The sequence below is a fragment of the Nyctereutes procyonoides genome, unplaced genomic scaffold (genome assembly GCF_905146905.1).
Source record: "Nyctereutes procyonoides isolate TBG_1078 unplaced genomic scaffold, NYPRO_anot_genome, whole genome shotgun sequence".
Taxonomy (NCBI): domain Eukaryota; kingdom Metazoa; phylum Chordata; class Mammalia; order Carnivora; family Canidae; genus Nyctereutes; species Nyctereutes procyonoides.
The window spans coordinates 50533175-50560663 of NW_026575043.1; the positions used below are offsets into that span (position 1 = coordinate 50533175).

The 27489-nt window shown below is 41.4% G+C and overlaps 1 protein-coding gene across 1 annotated transcript in view; it reads right to left on the reverse strand.

Annotated features, from left to right (window-relative positions):
• Positions 1-27489, reverse strand: part of FBXW8 (F-box and WD repeat domain containing 8) — a 121088-nt gene that overhangs the window by 68825 nt on the left and 24774 nt on the right. The window contains exons 3-5 of the mRNA XM_055322967.1: positions 16891-17055; positions 14160-14248; positions 1186-1343 (exon numbers count right to left, since the gene is read on the reverse strand). Coding sequence (XP_055178942.1) covers positions 1186-1343; positions 14160-14248; positions 16891-17055 — 412 coding nt within the window. The remainder of the gene's footprint in view (positions 1-1185; positions 1344-14159; positions 14249-16890; positions 17056-27489) is intronic.

Genomic DNA, 27489 nt, shown 5'->3' on the forward strand with positions numbered 1-27489 from the left:
AAGATGTGTGTGCACATGTGCAGCAGGGGGAGGCTAGGAGAGGACACTACAGCTGTAGGATTCTTAACTACCACCTTTGCATATTCGCTTTTTAGGGAAACTCACTGGTAATCTGGAAAGTAGCAAACACTCTGAAGCCGATCTTATGTTATCTGTCAAGGAGCTCAGCAAACGCACAGGAAATGTTACCTTCCACAGAAAGAGCTTAGCTGAATTTCTAAAGGCTGAAGAAAAAATCTACCAGAGGTGTCTACTAATGTCTAAGTGAAAGAACAGTTCATGTTAAAAAAACAAAAATCATTTTCAAGATTTCAGCCTTATTTTTTTAGTGACATATAGATATAAACTTGCCCCTTAGTTACTTTACTACAGTTCTGAACCTCTGACCCAACCACAGACTCTGTGGTTGTTCTACTGCCTCTGAAGATCTGCAATATTGCCATGACATGAAGACTAATATTCCAAAATATTTTGCAGTCCAAACTCAGGCAAGTGGGGAAACAAAGCCTTTGGAGATTCCAACATCACAACCTAATGGAAGTTAGGAGTATAGAGTATCATAGCCATCAAAATTAGCATTCCTATTAGCTACAGACAGGTATTTCATGACTTAATAAATATAATTTTGGACTTTTCTTACCTAGTTATCTAAATCCATGGTTGCTCATTCACAAAAAGAATTTTATAAATCTCAGAGAGCCAACATATCACCATAATTTTGTATGGTATAGAAGCACTAGGAAAAGATAGGCACTGACTTTTTTCTATTTCCATATTTGTCAATAGATTATCTGTCTATCCCTCCTTTTTCCTGTTCCCTTTGGACTGAACAGAGACTAAAGGAAAAGTAGGCCAAGTATATTTAATATTTTATACCAAACAAGCTATTTGCTTAAGATGGCTTGGCCAGCCTTGTGTCTGGCACTAAAACCCAGCCTGCCAGTTCCAGTAGGAATTAAACACCAGTCTTACTGGGTGCTGTGCTCCAGTGCCTACTAATGCATGGAGGGGTTATTGGCCAACTTCTTCACATAAAGGCAAGAGTGAGTGTATGTGTGTGAACATGTGTGTGTGCACCCACGTGTATGTATACAGGGATTACAGGGGGAGCCGGCCACAGCTGCTTAATTTTTGTAAAGCTTTTTTTTTTTTTTCTTAATAGGGAGGAGGGTTGCGGTTACTTACCATCCTCATAAGCTGCTACAGCCAGCGAGCTGTTTATCCTCACAAAGGAGACATATGGCTGCATTCCAGGCTCATCCTCCTCATACTCTGATTCCAGGAAAGGGGCTGTGTAGTCCCAGGTGCGGGTGTCCCACACCCTCACGTCCCCTGATGTATATCTGGAAAAGAAGGGCACACTTGGTTCCAAATGGGGCCTGGAAAGCAGGGCCATGGTGGAGAAAATGGGGAGAGCCTCAAAACAACAGAGGAATAAGATCTAGTTGGTGTGGAACCACTCCTGCAATACTGTTTAGGTGAGTAATTCTAACAGGAGAAAATGTCACCTAGATGACAGAAGGCTATGAACAGGGTTCATGTTCTCACACAGCACAGTGGCGACAATTCAAATGAGAATGCTATACTATGACACTGATAGCAAAATCTCCTTTACACTATCATAACCAATTTGCTACCTTGCGTTCTCCCAGCAAAGGGATCACTAGCAGAAATTTGTAGAAGCCACAGTATTTACACACATACACTAAAGACAGACTGAGAGAGAAATGCTAAGGACTAATGGTCTTACAGGCACAAGCTTTCTAATGCCTCATCCATGCATCAGATTTGACTGATTAAAGTCCCTAAAGACTAATTGATTTGCTGAAACAATTAAATCTTGCCTTTAGCAGCCAGACAATGCTGCCTTCTCATGAAAAGCTCTTGCTGAAATGCATGACACACTCCCCAGTTTTGCCCACTTAGAAAAGCGGAGCACTCGCTCTCTCCTATTACTACTGCCACTCCAACAAATGACTCTCTCCATCAAAGCTATGGCAGGGCCAGAGCCTGCTCAGACACAAGGGTAATGGAATGGCCAGATGACGAGGTGGTGTGCTGCCTGCCATTGAGGTATTTATGCTAAGTTCCTTACATCTGCTACAGAGGGTTTTGTTCAACATGTAAATCAACTAACTGTCAGGAAGCTTGTTAGAAATGCTTTAAGAGTCTAATGATGTACCCCACAAACACAAAGATAGGTACGCAATTTTGAGTAGTTCGCAGTCTTCTTGAGGCCCTAGCCATAGTTTCTTCAGGGTTTCTTGGATCCCACATTAAAACTATGAAGACCCAAACAAGATAATTTGCTTAGCTACTGAAATCTAGCACATCTGTAGTAGTTACAGATCCAATTTCTCACGTGAAATATCTTAATAAGGAAACTAAGACCATTCTGATAGAGGAGTGCTTCATTTACTGAATAGAACAGCAATTCCCTCAAATTATTGACAGTAAATATATACATTATGTAATTCAAAGGTAATTCCATCACACAAATTCCCTCAGTTGGAGAATTCAGCTGCCCCCCCTGCAGGACAGTGCCTGAGGAATGCATGTGTGGCGTAAAGAGCCAATAGGAGAGACATGCTTTCTAAAATTGGACTGAAGGAACTCTGCATGACCACTGATCCCCCAGTAAACAGGAATGCTCACTCTATGAGTGTTGTTAAGCCTGGCAATGCTGGAGCAAGGGTGGGTATTGATATCACCGTGGCCAAAGCACGGCCACTGGCTCCCAAGTCCTCCTGGCAGCATTCCAGATCCCCCTTCTTAATGAGGAACGCTGTATGAGAACATACACCACTACACCAAATCTATCAGGCTCACCTTGGCACCCATGAAAACAACTCAGGCATTCCCTGGAGTAAGGCCACTTGCTTAGCTATAGAGACACCAAACAGAGATAACATGTTTGAATGTCTAGACTGTGCATGATTAGATTCTTAAATTCTATGTGAAACCAAGGAGCCATTTCAGAAAAGAAAGGTGAGAGGGATGGCAACACCATCAGAAATACAGAGATGGAGTGAAAGGAAGACACAGAAAGTGAATGTCAGGGGTCAGAGAGCTCCAGGACTTGGAGGGAAAGCACATTGACTGGGAAACATATTTCCTTTCCCTTGATCACTTACATCGGCCCACACCCACGGCCTCACAGGGCCCCTTGTGAGCCCCATCAGGGGCTTTAGAGGCCAGCAGAGTAGTACGGAGGAAAGCATTTCAGAGGCCTGAGCTCCAGCCCCAAAGCCCCTTTACATAGCAAGTTCTGAGGCAAAACAACAAAACCAAAATTTGCCAAACTGCTGGCCCATACAGGGCACTGGGAGCTGTGACCTACACCGGGCTGCTCCCTCTCCTCCCTCGGCAAGGCTCTCACACAGAAGAGCACTCTATGAGTGTCTAAAGGGTCCTGACAGGGCTTCTCCCCCCACAAAAAAAGTTGTCCGCTCACTCCAAGACACCACAGGTCTAGAATTAAACCCCTATTCTGTTCAAAAGGCTTAAGTTCACCACAAACTAGCCTTTTGCTGAATTCCTCCCTTCCTCGGTGACCACATTAGTCCAAGTCCCTGATGCAAAACTGAGCGGCTCCTCCATATCCCTTCAGCCCTCCCCACACTGCCTCAGGGTCCTTAGTCCCAAGTATCCCTGGCCCCATCAGCCCTGCACAAGCCAAGCCCTCAAAAGTACTTGATGACATGAATAATCTTTCTCCCTTCCTCCCTTCCCCTTCAAACTGGACCGTGTCCCCCTGCAATCTAGCCTAGATAACAGCAGCATCGACTTGACTCTCACAGCAACTGTATGTGTGTGTGTGTGTGTGTGTCTGTCTGTCTGTCTGACTGCTCACCTCCCCAAGAACCTATAAGCCTCTAAGGTCAGGGTCTGGGCCTTGCTCCCAGCTAGGAGCCCATCAACTAGAAGAGTCAGACTAGAATAGCACTTGACACTTAGCCCTCTAGCTACTCAGGCCTTAACATCTTATTGATGACATTTTAATCACTGGGCCTAGCACAGAGATCCCTCCACAAACTAGCTTCTGCCCTTCTCCCCAGTCTCATTTTCTGCTCTTCTTTAGCATGAACCAGCCTCCAGACAAGTCTGCCATTTCTGGCTTCCATATGATCTTGCCTTGGCATTTTTGCTCCCATTATCCACCTTTCTGGAATGCTTTCCCTCCTGACAACTCAGTTCAAGGCATCTCATACATGAGAATCACCTGGGTTGCTTTCCAAACTCCTGATCCCCAGAGCAAAACTAGACCACTGAAATATGACTCTCTGGGAGTGGAACCGGCATCAGTTTTTCCAATGTTTAGGCAAGACTGAGAACCACTGATCTAGCCCAAGCCTACCAACTGCTCAATGTCTAGCATAGGCCCTCTTCCTCTACGAAGCCTTCTCTGACTCTACTACCACAGTATCAACTTGCTCTGTATCTGAAGAAATGGCATTCATCGTTACATTCTACATCTCGACTGTCAAGTCCCTGAGGAAGCCATATCTCAATGCCATATCTCCATCACAGTGCCTTACACATAGCTAATAATATGCAGTGACTGGATGGTAGTGTCCACAAGTAACAACCTGACTGGTCTGAGTGGCAACCCCTTTTACTTCTACTGGCCCCATTCCACTGCTGATGATCAGTGAAATACTCAGAACCCTTATCAAGAGGTGTTAAACTCTTCGCATTTACTTCCAAGTGGATTAAAATATCTATAAAAACACAAAATAAGCTAAATTATTTTGGTAAAGAAGAACATTTTCAAAGATATCCATTTAAATTAGCTCCATTCTTCACGGCCAAAGAACATGATAATAGCATAATGCAAATGATTCAGGAGGCAAAACATAAAAGACTCCATGTCTCCTTTTTGAGGGGAACAGAATAAATACCCTGTTTCAGCAGGTACCATGTGAGGACTCAGCGCCAGGCTCTAGAATCTAACGCAAGTGAAAGCAGCCATAGCAATGGAGATCAGACTCAGTGCTAATGGATCTGTGCTAAAGAAGCAGACATTTTCATAAGGGTAAAACATTGGTTGGAGCAGAGGGAACCGGACCAAACCCTAAATGTGATCTAAAAGTGCTTAACAACATTGGCCAGGAGAAACAAGAACAGATAATCGAAGGGAGGTAGGAAAAAAAGCTGATTTTTCTCCAGAGCTCCAGATGTCTTTATCGCTGCCTAATGACAATTACACTCCACCAATTAAGACGCCACTATGACAGTTGCATTGTCAGTAAGCCTTTGGACCTCAATGTTGATGGCTCTCTAATTAGGGTCTGTGCAAAGTACAACTGCAACTCATATATTAGCTGATGTAAGAGCACTAAAGAAAAACTGAAGGAGAAAGAAGCCTTTTCCAAATGAGTGAGGATGTCCCACTCCAGGGCACGGACCAGTGAAACTGTATGCTTTCCCAATCTTTTTTACGCTTGGCAAGGTTACCTCCAAATAAATAGGTCAGAGACCACAGCTGATTTTTTTGTTGAGAGGATGGGAATAGAGCCCCTCTCAAGCTCTGCACGCCAGAGCAATTGCCAATTTACAATGATTTACCACCAAAGAGCTTCCATTAACTAGTAAGTTTCCACTGAACAGACTACTTACTCATTTTGACTAAGAGACTTGAAGGAAGAAATGCTGTACAGCTAATAACAAAGAACCAAACAAATCCACCTTCAACTTTTCTTCTTATATAAATATCCCAGGTGGGGCAGGGGAGATGAAAGTAGGTGTTTATATTTTGCTTTCAGGTGCCTCTACTTATTTGCTAAAAATATATTTTTTTCTGAAGCTCTTCATGACAACCTCAGGGGTTGTTTTAAAAATGCTGTAAGTAAGGTTAAGTGACTTACCCAAGGTCGCAAAAAGCATTTTAGTGGCACAGCTGGGATCAAACAGGTTCCCAGGCTTTCCTCAAACTGCTGCTTAGCCAACAAGGCAGACTGCCTCCTCAGATGACAGGGTCTTTAAACAAATACGGCTTCTAAGGACCATCCCCATTTAAGTGAAATATATTGTTTTCAATACGGTGACTCAGGCTTGCAGGACACAGCCCGTGAACCTAACCCATCAATTCTACCACTATCTCTAACTAGAAGGCAAGGAGCCAAACAAAAAGGCTCAGTGTGCTGGCAAAACTCTACCTAGCTAACTCCTAGTTATCCTTCCAGACCCAGCTGAGAAGTAATTTTCCAGGAGAACCCTGGCCTGACTCTGAGCCTGTCCTAGGTGACTTTCTCTAATGTATTACGGTGGGTACCTTGCTCTTCCCCACCCTAACATTTCCCATGTTCTGTCACCACCTGGTCTTGTAACCTCTAGCCAGCCTGGGAGCAAGGGAAGTATCTGCAGCATTTGTCTGTGCTTAGTAAAAATGTTCAATGAATGAATCTACCAGCTTAAACCCAGAGGACAGAACTGGTTTAACGCTTACAAAGCAATTAGGCAAAGGTCCCTAAAAATGCAGCACCCACATTTCGAGAAACATTTTGGCCCTTACCACACAGAGGCTTTAAGAACTATTCGCAAGCTCCATATTTTATTTAGTAAAAACCAAAGAATACAAATCAATGAAATCAAGAGTATTTACTGTTTTCTATGAAACTTGACTGTGTTGTATTATGCAATTAACAAAATGAACTCAATCCCACAGTGCAGTCTTTCTGCGGAAAAGCACTACTACAGACATCAAGTGCAGCTTAAGACGCATCAATTGAAAAATAATGAACATCTTAATGGACTTTACGAGATACAAGCACTACACACTTAAAACTGTTTTCCATACATCTTGGTTAATCACAATCAATAGAGTCAGAGTCAATGATGGTTATGCAGAGTTATTGTAGCTGTGGCCCTTCCCATTATTCCTTGGAGAACCAGAGATGGATAAATGCAGTCATGAGTTCACCAGTATTTATTAAGGATATTCTGGAGCTCCTTCATTAAGGATATAATAAATGTAATGCTCTCCTCCAGTCTCTTATCAATACCTTACCTCAGACTTATTTACCAGAAGAGCACATATACCTCACAGCAGAAAATAAATAAATTTAGAAGTATTTTTTAAAAGAGGTCCCTAACGGGTAATGATCGAATTCCTTATGGGAAACAGTCCAATGTCATAATGAGCCAGCAGCACAAAATCTATATAAGCCAAGGTTTAAAGAAAAACTATCAAGAGAAAAAGTTCTTTAAGAAGGAGGAAAATAGAAATCATGTCCTTACTAAGTAAGCGGACATTTTTCTAACACAACTTTATCACCTGTATTTACAAAGCAAGTTATCTCAAGAGTTTCAAAGCAATCCATGGGGAATCCCTGGGTGACTCTGTTGTTAAGCGCCTGCCTTCGGCCCAGGGCATGATCCTGGAGTCCTGGGATCAAGTCCTGCATCGGGCTTCCTGCATGGAGGCTGCTTCTCCCTCTGCCTGTCTCTATCTCTGTGTCTCTCATGAATAAATAAATAAAAATCTTTTAAAAATAAAAAAAAATGTAAAGCAATCTACAGGTATTATCCTTTTTTAAAAAATTATTATCCATTTTTTATACATTCACCTGAAACTGGCCAAGTATTGAACCCCATCCTTACCATTTTTATTTTAGCTCCTGGGTAGAATAGATTTTAAAATTTGGGGCAAATATACATTTCAGAGCAAAGCCATGTTGTGGCATGGTACATGGTCAACTAAAACACACATTTTTAATTACTAGGGGAAAGGAAGAGAAAAAAATGTCTGTAAGTGGAGTATTTTAAGCTACCTTAGGTGCAGGACTGTGTTTGAACCATTATTTTCCTGCAGTTATTAGAAATGAGAGAATTCCACTGGAAGAGCAAACTGAACCAGAGATCCAGACATTAGAATTTAAATTTTTTTTTTTTTATGACAGTCACAGAGAGAGAGAGAGAGGCAGAGACATAGGCAGAGGGAGAAGCAGGCTCCATGCACCGGGGGCCTGACGTGGGATTCGATCCCGGGTCTCCAGGATCGCGCCCCGGGCCAAAGACCGGCGCTAAACCACTGCGCCACCCAGGGATCCCCTAGAATTTAAACTCAAAGCTTTGCTTCCAGCCTACAGAAGACTGGAAACCCTGATGTCCAGGTTAGTGTGGACAGACAGAGCTAAAAAAAATAAAAGCCAGAACAACAGCCAGAAGTCACTTGGCTGCTAGAGAGAGGTGTTGGCACTTTGGTCTTGTGTCTACTTAGGCACACTTGCCTTAAAGGGAACAGAGGTGGATGAAAATGCATGAGATCAAATGGGACAATGATATTTTTAGGGAAAGAAAAGAACTAATATTTTGAGACATTAAATTATAATTTTCCCCAGCTATTCCTGGTAGAGAAGAAGCACTAATGCATTGGTCACTGTTCCTTCTAGTAAAGATGGAAAGTGCACCCTAAAAAGGCAGATCACATCAGCAGAAAATGAGGGAAAAACACATTGAGGAGTGTTGATAAAAAACCTTGATACAAAGAGGGTGCTTGATATTTTTTAAACCAAAAGGGGAGGGAAAGGTCCTCTAATGTGAATAGAGAAGTGTGCTCTCTTATGCACACTGAAATGCTTCAGACTTATGAGTCTTCAGTAACAGTTAAGGAGGGAGTCTATTGCAAAACACCACCATACTCCTGGGCATCTGATAAAAGCTTCTGGTGAGCTAATAGCTTAATGGTTAGCAGAGCTGGCACAAGGCCTCCAGTGAGCCCCAGCTTGATTTTCTCCTGCAGGATTTACCTGAGACACTCTTCTTCACTAGGTGGCAGTAAAGCAAATACACTTCTGGAGGATTATACCTAGACCTATGTCTCAGGTTTATAATGTGGCCTTTCTGAACCTATGATGTCATCTGTTTTCAATGCTCTTAACTTCCAGAGTGCAACTGGGGACACGAAGAACAGTCTTGGCATCACAAAACAGGACAGGGAGGTTTTCATATGCTCATCTCTTCTGTTCTTTTTCTTTAATGATAAACATAATTTGGGAAACATTTTAAGATTCTCAGAGCTGTCATCACTAAAACAAACAAAACCACACTTTCTAATCACTTATTATCAACACACTTTCCAGATAATCTCTCTTCTTCTAAATACTAGGAAAAGCACACACTAACCCTCTTTGCAATCAGGACAGCTACCCCCATCACAGAAAAAATGCTGCCAGAAGTTGAATTCTGAAAGAGACTGGTGGATTACAGTATGAAAATCGGTGGCTTCTGAACACAAATTTTTCTCAGGTTAAAGAAATGAGAAGTTCTAGCTGAAAGAACAAAGGAAAGGTTGTGTCTGAATTACATAGTCACAGTTGAAGGAACTTCTTATCTAACCAGCAAAGACAACAACTACTTCAGGTGTTTTTTGAGACACTGTATATCATTGCTAAGTGGTCAAATGAGACCACAGAAAGGCAAGAAGGACAAATGAGACCACAGGAGGAGCCTGGGCAGGTCAAAGACGTGGTAAAGAGGCTCAGAAAGTGTAGGGCCTCAGAAGTATGAGGCATTTTCATTCTGTACACACTTTCTTCAAAGTTTCTTGAGTTCTGGGTCCACTGTTAGGTTCCAAGGGTGCTCAATACACCATCTTCACCGCTTTAAGAGGGATACAGTTAATAAGACCCAACACTACCAAGACACAGAAGAGGGTGGGCCAGGGAAAAAAGGGTCACTGGTTCATGAGCACTGGTGACCTCTGAGAGAGCGTGGCTTGGTGGAGCGGCTATAGGATAGAACCCAGACTGCAGGAGGTTAAGTCATGAATGTGTCCTCTCTTGTTATTAATGGCACTGACAGAAAGAAGAGAGGTAGATTCAGGAGAGCAGTTTGAGGGATGGTTTGGAGACTTCTAGCCAAAAAGTTAGACTGGAGGAAGTTGCGGATTATAAGGGCTTTTTAAAAGTACTTTCTTCATCTGGAAAATATGAAAATTCATTCCCCTAAATCCAGTAATTCCACTAATGGGACTCTAGTCTAGGAAAATAGGCTAGGGGATAAAGGAAGACATGGGACTCTTTATTCTACACATTTATATGTAATTTAAAATTTCTAGAATTAGCATGTGCTTTCTAATTTTTTAAAAAGACTGGCAAAAGGGGATCCCTGGGTGGCTCAGCAGTTTAGCACCTGCCTTTGGCCCAGGGCGCGGTCCTGGAGTCCTGGGATCGAGTTCCGCATCGGGCTCCAGCATGGAGCCTGCTTCTCCTTCTGCCTGTTTCTCTGCCTCTCTCTCTATGTCTATCATAAATAAATAAAAATACATCTTTAAAAAAAAAGGCTGAAGACTGGCAAAATATGCAAACTTCTACGTAAAATATTCACAACATTATATATTAACAAAACATAGGAAGTGACTGTAATGTCCAATGCTAGGGGAATTAATTTAAAAAAATTAGGATATAATTATATCAGGAGGGTTTTTTTTTTAGTTTTTTTAAATAACAAATCAAATAATGAAAAGCATGTAATAACACAAATAAATCTCAGTTTAGTGAGGAACAAAGGCCAAAATAGAATGTAGATTAGGATTATGCGAAAATATGCATTAAAAAAATAACTCATGCACATCAAAAACCATAACAAGAGTTGTGTTAGCATGCTGTGATTTAGATGGCTTTTTTTCTTCTCTGCTTTCTAACGGTTTTGCAAAAACATGGTTTTACTACCATTTTTCATTTTTAACAGGAAAGAATGGTGTGTGCTGCAAAAGAAAACCCAAAATGAAGCTGTCATAGCTGCGCCATCAGAATAGCAAATGAGGGCTCAGGAAGTAGCCCTACCACCCGGCTCTCTGTGTGGACACTGCAGAACAGCAGAGTGGTGCAGTGCATGTGTGCCACTCTCTACTCGCCATGTCTCTAAGCCTTAGCCAGCCACATAAAAGGAGTGTTTTGGAAGAGTTAATCTCTACAGCTCTTTCCAGATTTAAAATTACATGGTTCGAAGTTGAAAAGACTAAGAAATCAAGGACCAGACAAATTAGGGATTTCTCCAGTCTTCCATGTAACATGCGATACCTAGGTGGGAGAGGGTATGTTAAACTGTAATGCTTCCTTCAGACAAAATAAGGAATAAGCACTGTGGGGCAGTTTACATCACATACCACCTCTAGTTTTTTAAAAAAGATGCTTATAAATTAACTGCACAGAAAATACATGGCTGTGAAGTTAATTATTTCCAAGTACAGAAAACAAAAACGTTAACTGAGGCGAAGCTACATGATAAGCTGCAGTCACTTCTCCAGGAGTTAGGAGATGGGCAGATGTTGGGGGGTAAGGGGTTAACAGGCCAGGGGGCTACAGACACCTCTGGGAGGAGACAAGACTGGAGGTGGATCTTGCAGGAGGACGAGGAGGTTTGGGGTGATGAAAATGTTCTGGGGTTAGACAGTGGTAAGATGGTTATACAGCCTTGTGAAGATACTAGTAAATACAGACTTTTACAATTTAAAAGGGTACATTTTATAGTATATGAATTACATCTTAATTAAAAAAAAAAAGATGTGGCAGAGGCAATTAGCAACTGTTGGAAAAACCAAAGGTACCTTAAAGAGAATAATCAGGAGAAAGGGTGGAGACAAATTTCAAGGGCTCGGCACATAAGGAAAAGGTAACTGGAAATTGCCATCTAGAAGATATGAAGGGAAGCAAAGACTCATGGAAAAAAGAGCAAAAGATCAAAAAGCTCTGAGAACAACATCTGCTTCCTCTGCTGGAAGCCAAGCCTGCGGTAAGAGGTGTCATCCAGGTCCTGCTCATTTGATGAGCACTAGGTCTTGGGTGAGCTTGAGTGAATGAGTATTTGAAGGTTACTCTGGTTTGAGTGAAAGGAAAAGTAAGGCAGACCCAAGACAGTCAATGGCGAGGCTAGTGGCGAGGCGAGTGGCGAGGCTAATTATAATAAAAACTGCTCGAGGCCTAAGCAATGTGACCCCAAACCAGGAACTTCTACACAAAGGCCTGAAAAGATAGGAAGAAGCAAGAGGATTTGCAAAAACTTTGCTGTCAATTATATGAAATAAACCTGATAGGTTTCAATGCAAAGATGTTACACAGTTTAGTTCTATGCATAAAACTTAAGCCCCTGAACAAATTCTGAGTTCAAAGGGAGAAAAAGGAAATGAAGAAGGAAAATCACAGAAACACAGGCTAAGTAGATGGGAGAGAGATGGTAAAGTGGCCAATGTCTCTGTAAGCAGCTCCTTGGAGATACATAGCTGCAGAAAGCTGGGTGAATACAACATTGATTGGAAATGAGGTAACCACAAACACCGCTGTCTCAAATGAAAAGGGATTCAAGATCTGACCCAGAAAACAAGCATCGTAACCACCAGATAAAATTTTAATGATAAACACAAGATGCTCTACACACAAGCAAGATTGAAGTACCCAACGCTAGGTCATAAACATAAGGTCCTCTTAGAAAGAGGAGCCGGCAGCCTCTCTGACCCACAGATCACGTTTCATCTTATTGATCCACGAAACTGTGCCATCACTTTGCGTTGTGCTGGCATAATCTGTAATGTTGAGCAGACCTCAGGGGAACAGAGAGGCAGGAAAAGAAGGGCTGGCATCTGGACGTGGGGCCAGCCTGCCTTTGTGAGGTCCATGTCCAGATAAATTCATACTTAGCTTTTGAGATTAAAGTCTCCTTTATCTCTAATTTCCTTTATGACTCACAGTCCCTTATCAACATTCTGTCCTCAGAGGCCTCCTGACACACCAGGAGATCCCTATAAACTAGGACAGAAGTCCTTTCTGAGTTACCACGGAATCTTAGAATTTGTAGACAGACATTATGTAGCATGAGTTCTTAGACCCACATTTTAGCACTTAGAGACAGAAGCCGAAAGCCACACTGATAACTGAATGAACAGAATTCCAGATTTCAGGTCCATTCATCTTTCTAAAAACAGTGGTTCTACAGCACTCCCATTAACCTTTCAGTTGTGGCCAGCAAAAAAAGGTGTTCTTCCTAGGCATATCTAGTTTAAAGCAAAAATACTTTTTCTAGGCATAGACCACAAAACATTAAAATAATGTGTTTGGAGTTTTAACCCAAATGGTGCCCTTTATAGAATGCTTTTTTTTTTTTTTTAAGATTTTTAAATGTATTTATTCATGACACAGAGAGAGAGAGAGAGAGGCAGAGACAGGCAGAGGGAGAAGCAGGCACCATGCAGGGAGCCTGACGCTGGACTCGATCCCGGGTCTCCAGGATCACACCCCAAGCTGAATGTGGCGCTAAACCGCTGGGCCACCGGGACTGCCCTATAAAATGCTTCTTAAGCAAAGAGTCTTCTTTAAAGAAAAAGACTCATCTGCTACCAAGCTGTTCAGGCAAAGATTTGTTTTTGGTTTCCTCCAGGTAGGAATCTCTCCTGGGGGGCTCACCCCAAAGCCAATCCAGACTCAGGGTTTTAAGTGTCCTGGTCTCTACTTAGGGCATTAAGTATACAATTTGAGATTGTAGTTCAAGACCACTTCTCAACCCAAAGATGAAACTGGTCTTCTCGTTGCACATTAAAGAAATACAAAAACTGAAATACACAAACTGTTTTTACATCTCTGTTAGTAAAATAGGAAGAATTCATGAAAGAGGTTTTTGGAACAGAAGCCACAGGAATTTACAGAAGCTAAAATTAAATTTCTTGGTGATGAAGACAACCAAAAAGCCTATTTCAGGACAAATTAAGCAGCAAATACATAGTGTGTGGTGGAGAGGGAAGATTGTGTGTGGCCCCGGCCCTTTCTCATAATAACAGCTTCAGAACAGAGAATAAGAACAGACTCTGTGCCAACACGTATTATTCTTGCTAGACTTTTTTATGTCTTCATAAAATACAGACTGTTTGCCTTAATGAAAATACAACCTAACATGCCACAAGAGTGATTTAAAAGCTAAGAAAGACATATTGAGACAAATGGATTACAGCTCTACATTCTACACCATTCACTTCTTACCACTAACTTCAAACTCTCAAATACTGGACTACAGAATCAGAGATTTTCCATCTGAAACATGGGCTATAGTGGGAAGATATGTGCTCTCAAGGGAAGATAATGTCACTGGTACGCAGAGGGTGGCACATGAAAAATGAAAGACTTTAAGGTGAAGAGTTAATTATTAAGTGAAAAGTTGTTTTTGCTTACCCGGCAATGACAACGCCGTCATGGGAATGCACATCACACAAAACTGCGTCAGGAATGTGTTCCAGTTCACTCACCGCGCCTTTGCGATTCTGTGTAAGGAAAAGGGGCACGCAAGTTTCTACTATTTTTGGGAATCCCCGGAAGACAGTATTTCACTTCCTGCTATGTTCCACAGCAATTTCTAACCAAGTGTATTGTGCTCAAAGTTATCAGGGTATTCCAAAGGACAAAGATGACAGCTAATAGGATAAGTTATTAGCATTTACAAGTTACTGCATGCATGAAAAGCGGGGAACCAGGAGGCATGGGACATGTGAGTCACTGCTCCTGTGCTCCTGGATACAGGATATAAAGGCAACGTGTGAGCAGACAACTACAATCCATAGTAGGCTGGCAGTGGCAAGTATCTGAAGAAATGCATAAAGTATCTTTAGAAAGCTTAGTTCAGAGAAAGAAGGTATGTAATGATATTTTACCTGTCAACAACCCTTATGAACACTCAGAGGATAAAATGATCAAATACATACAAAGAGATAAAAAATAAGGACTGGGAAACAAAGACTGAAAGGTCAGAGGCTCATGGAAATGGTATTTTTGAAGGGAACCCTAAAATCCATGACAAGTATAACTCCTGAGGGGGACTAGGTGGCAGGTGGAAAGACACAAGAGGCAGATGTGTTTTCCACCATATGGCCCTTGTGATTTTTTTAATCATTTGTACAAAGCTCTTTACAGTGGACATGGGCCATGCTGTGTGGGAGGAGTGTTAATAACCCTCACCACCACCCAATGAGTGGGCTACTGTTAGCCATGCTTAGGAGGAAGTGGGGGCATCCAAAGGGAAAGTTGCGGGCTCTAACACTGCTTTTCATGTTTTACTAGGGGTTTCTTTCTAGAATCACAGTAAGAATTCCATCATTACAGATAGTGCATGATTTGTCATTTCACATTTCACTTATATAGTCCTCACTGTTAACAGGGCCAAGAAATGGGCCGAGACGCTCCAGAGAACATGACTCCAGTTCACTGAATTGACAAACATTTATTGAGTGCTTACAAACAAATGACTCTATGCTTGCTAGAGAAAAAAACAAGATGTTTCATATGATGTAACTTGCAACAGTTATGAAGGGCCAGATGCTTGCAGGTGGGTCTCTGAACACCTTCACTGCTGCCACTTCCAGTCGGATGAGGAGGACATATGTGCCTCCCTCCGTGGCTTCCTCTATCACCAAAGAGGAAGCAGAAACTTAGCTGCTGTGCTCTCTCAGGGTGTGACATCTCTGAATTCAAGCCAGTGACACTCTAGGTCCCATGCACACATATCAAAAGTATCCCTCCTTTCCAGACACAAAGGCCCCAGTTAATGCCCAGCTTGCCAACTCTCCCTGAATTCCAGCCTCCCCTGCCAGGGTGGGACCCAGCTTGTCTACACAGCACTGTCAACCCTTCATGGGTGCCTCTCACTGACATCCCACATCCAGGTCCAACCAAGCACATGGGCAAGAGGGCCAGGGGCCTCCACATGAGTTTGTTACCTAGTGAGCACATAGATGTGGGGCCAGGGTGTTTTTTATTTAGTCGTGGTGCTTTAATGGTCTATGAAAGGATGGCTATGCTAGTTCTTCTTGGGAAGGTAGTTCTCAACCAGTGACGATTTTGTCCCCCAGGCGACATTTGACGTGTCTGAAGACATTTGTGGTTGTCACGACCAGGAGTAGGTAGAGAATGCTACTGGCATCTACTAGGTAGAGGTGAGGGAAGCTACTCGACCTCCTGCCACACACAGAACAGTCCCCACCAAGGAATTATCTGGTCCCAAATATCACTGGTGCTGGGGTTGAGAAACCATGAATTCAAGAAACTCTGCTCTTACTAACTTTGTTAGAGACTGTGTGAGTTTGCCCAGATCTAGAGTATCTATCACCAATCAGGTTATGAGGTGACAGGGGATGGACATGCACATAGGCAATACATTACCATTAGTAATGAGCAAAAGCTTGTTGCTCTCAAAGTCTATTAGGATTGACCTTTACTGGAGTGGAGAGAGTATGTATGGTTCTACCCTTTCCATACAGGGGACTATCCAGTTATCAGGTAGGAAGAAGAATCACTGCACCATTTTCTTGTCATGCCTCAAAACAGCTTTATGTAATGCTGTTCTTGACAGTTATTTCCTATAGAAACACTCCACTGTGTGAATTCTTAGCTGTGATCTAATATTTCTGTAGAGATTTTGAAGTGATAAATGCTATGGAAGCAAGCCAGTGGGTTATATGAGGGGAGAGAAGACAGTAGTCAGAGACATTTAAAATCTCCCTCTTACAGTTACTGGAAATAGCATTTTCAGCTCCTCTTTTGTATTCGGTTGGTGTTTTTGATTTCTTGGTCCATCAGTGTTGGCCAAAATGAAAGGAGGCTGTGCTGAGCACTACTCCAAAGACCTCAACTATCAGAGGGGAGGTTACTGGCACTCCAATCTCACCCCTCCTCTCCTAGAGAGCAGGATGCTCCCAAATTGTGGTTGAAAAGAGGGGCAGATACTCTAATGGTGAAAAAAATGGGCAACAAATCACCAGCAGCCAACAGGACTCTCACCACACTCCTCTCTTTGCTTTTGGCAGTTAACCTCAGGCTGTAATTGGAGGGACTCCAGGTTTAATCCAGGGCCTGGATTCCTGTGTCCTTGTAGGCTATTCTTCTATAGGTAATGATATTGGCCATGGCCTACCTTCCAGTTGGTTCTTAACATGTGTTCCTTGGCTCGGCACTCTTGAAAGATGAGCTTCCAGCAAGAATAATCAGAGATGCTGCTCTCGGGAAGGTGCCCTTCCTGCTGGCACAGCCGGTACCAGAGCACTTCATCTTCTGCAATCACCTTCCACGTCTTGCTCACCTAAAACAGAAGTGACACAAATGTTAAATTCTGCAATTAGAGAAGCCCCTTGTCATCCAAAAATCAATCAACACCTTTATTATTGCCCTGAGTTTATGGCAGTATAAAATGTCTCATTAACAAAACACTCTGAGGTGAAAAAAAATACAAGCAAATGTTTCCAGTTTTATTTTTCAAGATTTCAAAACTGTTGTTCTATCATTTCATACCACATTTTAGATGGCTTGGTTAAATTATTATATAACATGTAATAAAAATACACAAATACATAAAAGGCAACAAATGCAAACTGCAACATAGCTATACAATCATACATAGCTTTTCAGACTAGAATGTCTTTACTTTTTACCAATAGGCACTTGACTTTCCTCTTAAACAACTGAAGACTGATGGCCTCTGAAATAAAAGTCTGTAATAAAATAAATATCCATAACTCAACACTTCTGGTCATATAATTCAAATTTATATTATGTACAAAAACTTAAAATTTTTAAAATCTATACACTTACAGTCTAACAGAAAACTCAAGCTGTTCACCAGGACTATAAGATCTGATATAGAGATATTAATGTTGTGTCTGGACGGAATTTCAAATCCCAAAAGTATGTAGAGGAAATGGCCATTTCCACTATTAATATTTTGTCCTCCAAGCCTAACTTAGAGGGAAGATGGATTTACTTCCTCATAGGACAATGAACAAAGTTGGCTAGAGTGCAAAAGATGGACTCTCTTGGCAAGAGAAGAAAATGATCCACCAGATCAACATGATCCTGGGTCTGTAGCACATTCTGGTAATATGGGATTAAGTGCTCAACACTTGCTGCCCATCTAAAGGTTAAGACTCATTTCTAATAAAGGGAAAGTCGTAACCACTGACTTATAGTAACCTGTGCTCCTTAACACTCCCTTGGGGTCACTTCAAGACATTGAATACAAATAAGGAAAGGGAACATGAGACAAAGTAGGTGAAAGAGCATGTAGCATGTGTATAGCAGACTCTCATTACACCAGGGTTCCTCATTTGATGAAGTACTAATAGGTAGTTAACTTTCAGGGTGGCAGAGTAAAGATCTCCAAAAATCTGCTCCTACAAACAAGCAAGAAGAAGAATACCAAAAATTGTCAAAAATTCACTTTTTCAGAACTCTGGCAATTAACTTAAGGCCTTCAACATTCTGAAGAATATTTATTCAAGAAAAACGGCCGAATCTTGGTAAGAACAACCACCTTCATGTTGTTTTAATGTGCACTAATCCCATCTTCCTCTGCTTCCAGCACAATAGGTGGCTCCAAGGTAGCCTTAAACACCTACAGCCTCACAACTATGGTACCTGTAAAAAGCAGCAGCCTAACAGTCACCAGAAGGGCCAGATGGCTTTACAGGTCCCCACATGTGCCATCTCCAGAGAACAGTCACCATTTGACTTGACAGCTTTCTAGAAAGCTCTATCCTAGGGGCTTGTCTTTATTTGACCTGACTCAAAGCTTCCTCTGTCTTATCTTCAGTGAGTTTGTCAGAAACAATAAAGGAGAACTGTTTAACATTGTGGCTGCCTGAGGTAACATTACCAACTGGAGCTAAGAAGAGCTGACCAAAAGCTTAAAATGAAAACCTGGGGAATGAGATGTCCATAAGGAGCTTTTGAAAGGCCCCAATATATTTCTGGGACTCAATAATGCCATGCACATGTGTAGGACTATGTGTGTGCCAAGACCTAAGAAGGCCTGATCTCTCATTCTGGCTAATCCTGAAGCTTTACACAAGCACAAAGTGAAGGCTAAAACGGTTGTGAGCTGTTGGCATTGAAAACACCCCAACATACAGACAGCAGCTTAGTAAAAACTGAGAGATTTATTGCTTCAACATATTTAAGGAAATCTCTGTCCAATCACTAGCTAACCATTAAGCTAAATGAACAGAGATTTCAGTGGTCACACATAAAAAAAATTACAAACCAGAGAATCAGTCCAGAAAAGTCACTGCAAAACAAACAGAGGCGACAAAAATAACAACCACCTAACCCTCCCAAAGGCAGAGAGAATCTGATTTCCAGAGTTGCTCATTATTTTAAAAGTCCACTTTTTTTTAATTTTTTTTAAATTTATTTATTTATGATAGTCACACACAGAGAGAGAGAGAGGCAGAGACACAGGCAGAGGGAGAAGCAGGCTCCATGCACCGGGAGCCCGATATGGGATTCGGTCCCGGGTCTCCAGGATCGCGCCCTGAGCCAAAGGCAGGCGCCAAACCGCTGCGCCACCCAGGGATCCCTAAAAGTCCATTTTTTAACAAAAAAAATGTTGAAACATGCAAGGGAAGAGAAAAATATGAATCATATACAGGAAGAAAAAGTGGCCAACAGAAATCATCCCTGAAGAAGTCCAGACTTTGGACCTATTATAAGTAGGTCCGGAATATCAAAGGAAAGTATGTTTAGGAAAATAAAGTTAAGAGCACAATGTTTCACTAAGTACAAGATATTGATAGAAAAAAATTTTAAATAGAAGTTTTAAACTTGAAAAGTATAGCAATAAACAAAAAACTCAGATTTGAGCTAGAAGAATCAGCAAACTTAACATTAAGATTGGGATGCCTGGGTGGCTCAGTGGCTGAGCATCTGCCTTCAGCTCAAGGCGTGATTCCAGGATCCAGGACTGAGTCGCACATCAGGCTCCCTGAGAAGAGCCTGTTTCTCCCTCTACCTATGTCTCTGTCTCTGTCTCTCTCATGAATAAATAAACCTTTAATAAATAAATAAAATAAAATTAATTAAGATTATCCAGTCTAATAACAATGATAGAAAGTCCCTCCCCAAAATGAGCAAAATAACAGAGCCTCAGAGACCTATGGAATACATCCATGTGGACCAACATAGGTATTATGGGAGTCCCATAAAAGAAAGAGAGGAAGGGGTAGAAGGAATATCTAAAGAAATAATGGCTGGAAACTTCCCAGATAGGATGAAAAACACTGATCTAACACTAAAGCAGTTCATCAAATTCCATAAAGGACGAACTCAAAGAAATTCACATCTAGACACATCATAAACTGTTGAAAACCAAAGACAGAATCATGAAAACAGCAAGAGAAAAAGACTCATTGTGTGTACTTCTCATAAGAAACCGGGAGGTCAGAAAGCAGTAGGCCGGCATATTCAAATTACTAAAGGAAGAGGTTGCCAACCAGTAACTCTATATCTAGCACAACTATCTTTCAAAAATAAGAGAAATTAAGTTACTCCAAGATAAACAAAAATAAGATAATTCATCACTAGTGGACTTGTCCTACAATAAATACTAAAGGGAGTCCTTTGGCCTGAAATACAAGGACTCTTAACAGTAACTCAATCCACATAAAGAAATGAAATAAATTAGTAAAGGTCATTATAAGGGTAAATATAAATGACAGTATAAATATATTTTTGCTTGCAACATTTTTCTTCTAATTGAAAGACAACTGCTTAAGTATAAAATTGTATTGATAGGCTTATAACAATAAAGACATAATTTGTATGAAAGAATAGTACAAAGAAGGAAGAGGCAAGTTATATTGTAGCAGTTCTGGTATACTATTAATTTGGCATTAATATAGATTGTTTTAAGATGTCAGTAGTAATCTCTGGGCAGTTATTAAGAACTTGAAAAGGTGTACTAAAAGAATCAAAGGAATTAAAATAGCTAGAAAAAGGTCTATTTAAACACAAAAGGAGGCAATAATGAAGAACAAAAAAGACATAAGACATATAGAAAATACCAAAATGGCAGATATAAATGCTTCCTTATCAGTAATTATATTAAATGTAAATGGACTAAGCACTCCAATCAAAAGACAGATTGGCAGTATAAATAAACATGACCTAATGATAACCAGTCTACAAGAGATATACTTTTTTTTTTTTTTAAGTACACTCTACACCCAAAATGGGGTTCAAACTCATGACCTTGAGATCAAGAGTTGCATGCTGACTGAGCCAGTCAGGTGCCCTGAGACATACATACTTTATTTTTAAATTTTTTAAAGGTTCATTTACTTTATTTGAGAGAGAGTGAAAGAGCCAAGGCAAGGGACAGAGTGAGTCTTAAGCAGACTCCACGCTGAGCCTAGAGCCCGACAGGGAGCTCAATCTCATGACCCCAAGATCATAACCCCAGCCAAAACCAAGAATCAGATGCTCAGTTGACTGTGCCACTCAGATGCCCCACAAGACACACATACTTTAGATTTACATGCACAAATAAGAATAAAAAGGATTGAAAAAGATATACCATGGAAATAACTGAAAAAGAGCTGGAGTATATATACTAATACCACTTAAATTTTAAGAAAAAAATGGTTACCAGAGACAAAGGATATTTTTATAATGAGGGCCAATCCATCACAAAGACCTAATAACTGTAGACATATATACCTAAAAACAGAGCCCCTAATACAAAAAGCAAAAAGTGATAAAACTAAAAAAACTAAAAAAAAAAAAAAAAAGTGATAAAACTGAAGGAAGAAACCTGAGTAAGTTCAAAAGAACCAAAAAAATCATACAAAGTATATTCTCTGACCACAATGAGTGAAATCAGAAACTGATAACAGAAGGAAATTTGAGAAATTTACAAATGTGTGGAAATCAAAGAACACGTTAGCATGCTAAATCACCAATGGGTCTAAGAAGTTAAGGAAGACTAGAAAATACTCTGCAATGAGTGAAAATGAAAATGGAACATACAAACTCTAGGAGGTCCAGTGAAAGCAATGCTTAGAGGGAAGTATATAGCTATAAACTCCTATAATTTAAAAAAAAATCCAAAATCATAATCTAGCCTTCCAACTTAAACTAGAAAAACCAAACCAAAGCAAACAGAAAGAAAATACTACAACAGAAGTAAGTGAAATAAAAAGAGAAAACGAAACAAATAAAAGCTGGTTATTTGAAAAGATGACCAAAATTGGCAAACCTTCAGCTAGACTGACTAAAGAGGGAGGCAGGGGTGAAGGGAAAAGACTCAAATTACTAAAATCAAGAAGGAGAGGGGCCATGACTAAAAGAATTATAAAGGACCACTAGGAACAATTATACGCCAACAAATTAGATAAACTAGATGAAATGGAACTGAAGTTAACTCATGAAGAGTTAGAAGAAATAGAAATCTGAATAGCTTTATAACAAGAGGTTACATTAGTGATTAAAAAAAAACTCTGCACAAAGAAAAGCTCAGGCATAGATAACATCACTGGTGAATTCTAAATGTTTAAAAAGAATTTTTTAAATGGTTAAAACTAAATTAAAAGAAATTTTAAAAGAATTCTACCAAATGTTTAAAAAGATTAATTAGCTAATCATTCACAAACTCCTCTAAAAAAAATAGAAGAGGGAACACATCCCAACTCATTCTATGAGACCAGTGTTTCTAATACCCAAATCAGACAAAGACCTCACAAGAAAACTACAAACCAATATCCCTGATGAACATACACAAAAAACTTCAACAAAACTCTAGCAAACTGAATCTAGCAACCTACAAAAAGGGTTATATGTCATGACCGTTCGCAATTTGTCTCAGAATTGCAAGGCCAGTTTAACATACGAATATCAACCCTAGTACTAGGATAAAGAACAAAAACCATGCAGTTCTCAGAGATTAACAAGCACTTTAAAATTAAATTAAGGGGGCAGCCCTGGTGGCGCAGCGGTTTGGCGCAGCCTGCAGCCTGGGCTGTGATCCTGGAGACCCGGGATCGAGTCCCACATCGGGCTCCCTGCATGGAGCCTGCTTCTCCCTCTGTCTGTGTCTCTGCCTCTCTGTGTCTATGAATAAATAAATAAAATCTTTAAAAAATTTTAAATTAAATTAAGGGAATTTTTTGAACTCATGTACAGTGTAGATTTATTTTAAATAAAAAGTAGAGTGCCCTTTTGATAAAGTTTTTAGGAACATGCTTCAAAGTCACCTGCATTATCCAAGGAGCAGCAGGCTATAATAGCAAAACCAGTGATGGGGTACCTGGGTGGCTCTGTCAGTTAAGCTTCTGATCCTTTGGCTCAGGTCCTGGGATGGAGCCCTGTGTCAGGCTCCCTGCTCAGCAGGGTATCTGCCTCTTCCCTCCCTCTGCTCTTCCTCTATTTCTAATTTTTTAAAAAAAATCTTTTTAAAAAAATTAAAAAGAAATAAAGCCAGTTACACTTGTGAAAAAACAACCCAAAACCTCAGATTCTAATGTCTGGTCTTTCACTAGTTAGCTGAGGTATTATGACAAAGCCATAAGCTTCTCTGTACCTCTTCCCTCTTCAGCAGTGGGGAGGAATCAGACATCCTGAAACGTCCCTTACAATACCAAATTCTGGGACTTAGGGGACGTTGTTTTCTCATTCTTAAAAAGTGAATCATCATACGCCACCACCAACAGAGCTGTTGTGTATCTATCTCAAAGAGCTCAAGAAAAGTACTCCGCAAATGTAAATTCTTTACACATATGCCACACACTACTACAGATCACTACGGACAACACTACTGGAAGCACAAATTCATTATAAAATTACGCTACTCCAGGGGCACTTGGGTGGCTCAGTTGTTTAGGCAGCCAACCCTGGATTTCAGCTCAGGTCCTGATCTGAGGGCTGTGAGACTGAGCCCAGCATCAGGCTCCCCACTCAGTGGAGAGGCGCCTTGTATTCTCTCTGCTCCCCCCGACTCACTTCCAAGTGCTTGGTCTCTCTCTGAAATAAATAAATCTTAAAAATATGCTGCTCCAATTGTTACTTTGAGGAAGTCATCAGCCACCTTGTATTTTTAAAATGACTTTTATTAAATCTATGATGGGTTTCTACTTGCCCCATAGCAGCAGAAAGAGGCTAGCATTTATGAAGTAAAACTCAGAATCCAAGAATTCAGATTCGGTGTCTAAATTTCTGATTTCCCATTTCAAGCAAGTTATACTAAGAGCAATTATTATTTCAATACTTTATTCAACCAAAAGTATGTCAAAGCAATACTGACTCACAGAACATTCTAATGGCACATGAAAATTCTGGCTGCCTTAACTACATTTTTGCTGTATATATGGGCATGCAAGCTCTAGTGCAACAAGTAATCACAAAGTCATCTTCCCTGTAGGCACTGACACTTTGCATGGAAGCCACAGCATGAGAAGTCATATCAGGTAGCATAAAGAAGTGCAAGGCTTTAATCACTTTTCTAAACCAAAGTGCCATCCTGTAATGCTAAAGGTGTCACACTGGCTGAAGTCTTAAATGGTTTAGAAACTGAAGAAATAAGAGGGGTCTTGGAGATCAACCAGAAGCAACTCCCCGTCATACGAGGAGGGCTCCTCCTAGCAGCCCTGGGTGGTGAGAGGCTTCTGCAGAGAGCTAAACTTCCAAATCAGTCTGATCCACTGCAAAACAGTCTGGCTGTTAGAATGTGCTTCCTCTCATGGCCCTAATTTTGCTTCCTGAGGAAATCTCTATTCCTTCTTCCAACTGACAGCTTCTCAAGGGGCCAAAAACACCATCATAATCCCTCCCTTAGTCATTTCATTGGCCTAAATATCATCCATTTCCCTCAACTGTCATAGGACTAGACTAGTTCCTGCACCCCTTGTCTCTGAATGCACCCAAGTATTTGTGCACATATGGTGTCCCTCTTCAAATGCGGTACTCAGGACAAAACAACACCCCAAATGGGAGCTGTCAAGTGCCATGAAGAGAAAAATTTTATCAGACAGTAATTTGCTACTTCAATCATTGTAAATATTCCAACATGGCTACTAAACTAACAGTCCACCAAAGCTTCTGGAGTCTGTTTATTAGACATTTAAGGCAAACAAAAAATATTACAAACGCACATGGACTTGTCAGCCATTTTTTAAAAAGATTTTATTTATTTATTCATGAGAGAGAGAGAGACAGAGACACAGGCAGAGGGAGAAGCAGGCTCCACGCAGGGAGCCAGATGTGGGACTCAATCCTAGGTCTCCAGGATCACGCCCCAGGCGGAAGCCGATGCTAAACTGCTAAGCCACCCGGGCTGCCCCATTGTCACCCATTTAATAAGATATTACTAATAAGCTTGAACTCCTGTGCATCTGTCTGCACCTTCTCTGCTGCTGTAAGGGTAAACTGAATTTGGTGTCCATCATTTTTCAGAGTGGTTTTGTTTTAAGAGAGGGGGAGAATGGGAGCAGGGCAAAGAAGAGGGGAGGGGCAAAGAGAGAATCTTAGGCAGGCTCCAGGCTCAGTATGGAGTCTGACAGAGGGCTTGATCTCAGGACCATAAGTTCATGACCTGAGTCAAAAAAATGCTGAGCCACCCAGGTGCCCCTATTCTTCAGAGTTTTGTTGTTTTAAAATTTTATTAATTTATTTGAGAGAGTGAGCACAAGCAGGGGCAACAGCAGAGGGAGCGGGAGAAGTAGGCTCTCTGCTGAGCAGGGAGCCTGATATAGGGCTCAATTCCAGAACCCTTCAGAGTTTTTTAAAACACAAACTGCAATTAAATAAAGGCCCCTGTTCTTACTTCCACTGTATTCATTTTTTAAATCTAATTTTACATCCCATTTTTTTTAATTTTTTTTAATTATTTATTTATGATAGTCACAGCGAGAGAGAGAGAGAGAGAGAGTGAGAGAGTCAGAGACACAGGCAGAGGGAGAAGCAGGCTCCATGCATCGGGAGCCTGACGTGGGACTCGATCCTGGGTCGCCAGGATCGCGCCCTGGGCCAAAGGCAGGCGCCAAACCGCTGCGCCACCCAGGGATCCCTACATCCCATTTTAAACCCTAGCTCAGGGATGCCTGGGTGGCTCAGTGGTTGAGCATCTGTCTTGAGTTCAGTTTGTGAATCTGGGGCCCTGGGATCAAGTCCCACATCAGGCTCCCTGCATGGAGCCTGCTTCTCCCTCTGCTTGTGTCTCTGCCTCTCTCTTTCTCTGTGTGTGTATGTTTCTCATGAATAAATAAATAAAATATTTAAAATAAGTAAATAAACCTCAGCTCATTGTACTCATGCCCAGCACTTTAGAACATCTGGGAACCCCAACTCTGTCATCTGTTGCATTAGCTACTTCTCCCATACATAAGTCAACTGATAGTCTGTGGGCCTTTGTGTCTTAATTATTTAAAAAAAAAAAAAAAAGTTACCCAGGATGAGGCTGAGGACAGAGCCCATGGCAAACCACTAGAGCTCACCCCTCCACCACCTCCCACTCCCCCGGCTGACATGGATCCATCAAGCAGCCCACCCTGGGCCTGGCCACAGCATCAGTTACAAATCCACTTAACCACACTGTCATCCCACACTTCTCCATCTTAGCCATGAGGGCATCAGGGAAACAAACCCTCATCTGATCACAAGTGGGCAGGCGGTAAAGAATAAGAGAATGGCTCAGAACACCAGGGCTCCAGTTCTGACTAGACCGAGCACTACGGCTTTATTTTTGGCGTGTTCAAGCCACAGGTGAGCCTGCCCCAGACATGAGCGGTATCTGTCCATCTGTCTGTGCCAGAGTGATTCTGAGAACTAGGCAATCACAAACAACAGATCAGGACAGGCCAACATCAACTGTGATGGGGCCAGGCCATAACTCAAATAGTTCCAAAGCAGAGAGCCTCCCTATCAGGCCTCTGGGATTCAGGATTACATAAAGCAAGAGATAAAGGCTAACAGATGGAGACCCTAAGGGGTCCTCAAAGGCAGAAAGTGCTAGTGAAACACAGGGCAGCTTACTCTGATCTTTGGATACCATGAACCTTTGTTGGTAAAAATTATGAAATGTAAAATTTCATCAAAACTGTGAAATAACTGGATAAAAGACTCAAGGTAGCCTAGAGGTCATATAACTTGGTAGGCATTATTACACAGACCAGCACTTCCCAAAGCATGCTCAGGGGAACAGCAGCTCCTCAAGGAGTTAGTAAGTTAGTAACCTTACAGGGTTCCATGGTCAAAGGAGTTTGGGGAACGCTGGCTTAACCAAAACCAAGCAGAGTTATTTACTGAAGAACTCCTGAGAGCTTTCCTGGCCTGATTCATGCTGTAGAGCTCTCATAAGGACAGGAGAGCTGCATTCTCCGGATGTGTTTGGCTCCTGACCTCTTCTTATGAGGATGGTCCCAAAAGCCTCAGTGCTCTGCAAAAGAAACTTGAGAGGACACCAACACAGCCTTCAGGTGAACTGGTTAAGATATGTTTCGGGCATGAAGACCAGCAATTCTCATCTACCTGCCAGACAGACACCTTGCACATGACACCCCTCCTTCCCCCACAGTGGAGAAGGTACAGGGAGAAGTTCAGGTCTCTGCCCTTACAGTCAGTTGGATCCCAAGCCCCACCCCAAGTACAGGGCAACCTCTTTAATTCTAGAGTCCAAAAATTAGCTACAAGGCTGCTTATTAGATGGAGCCTCTCCATCAGCAGCAGCATTTTAGGAAAACCCAAATGCTCAGTG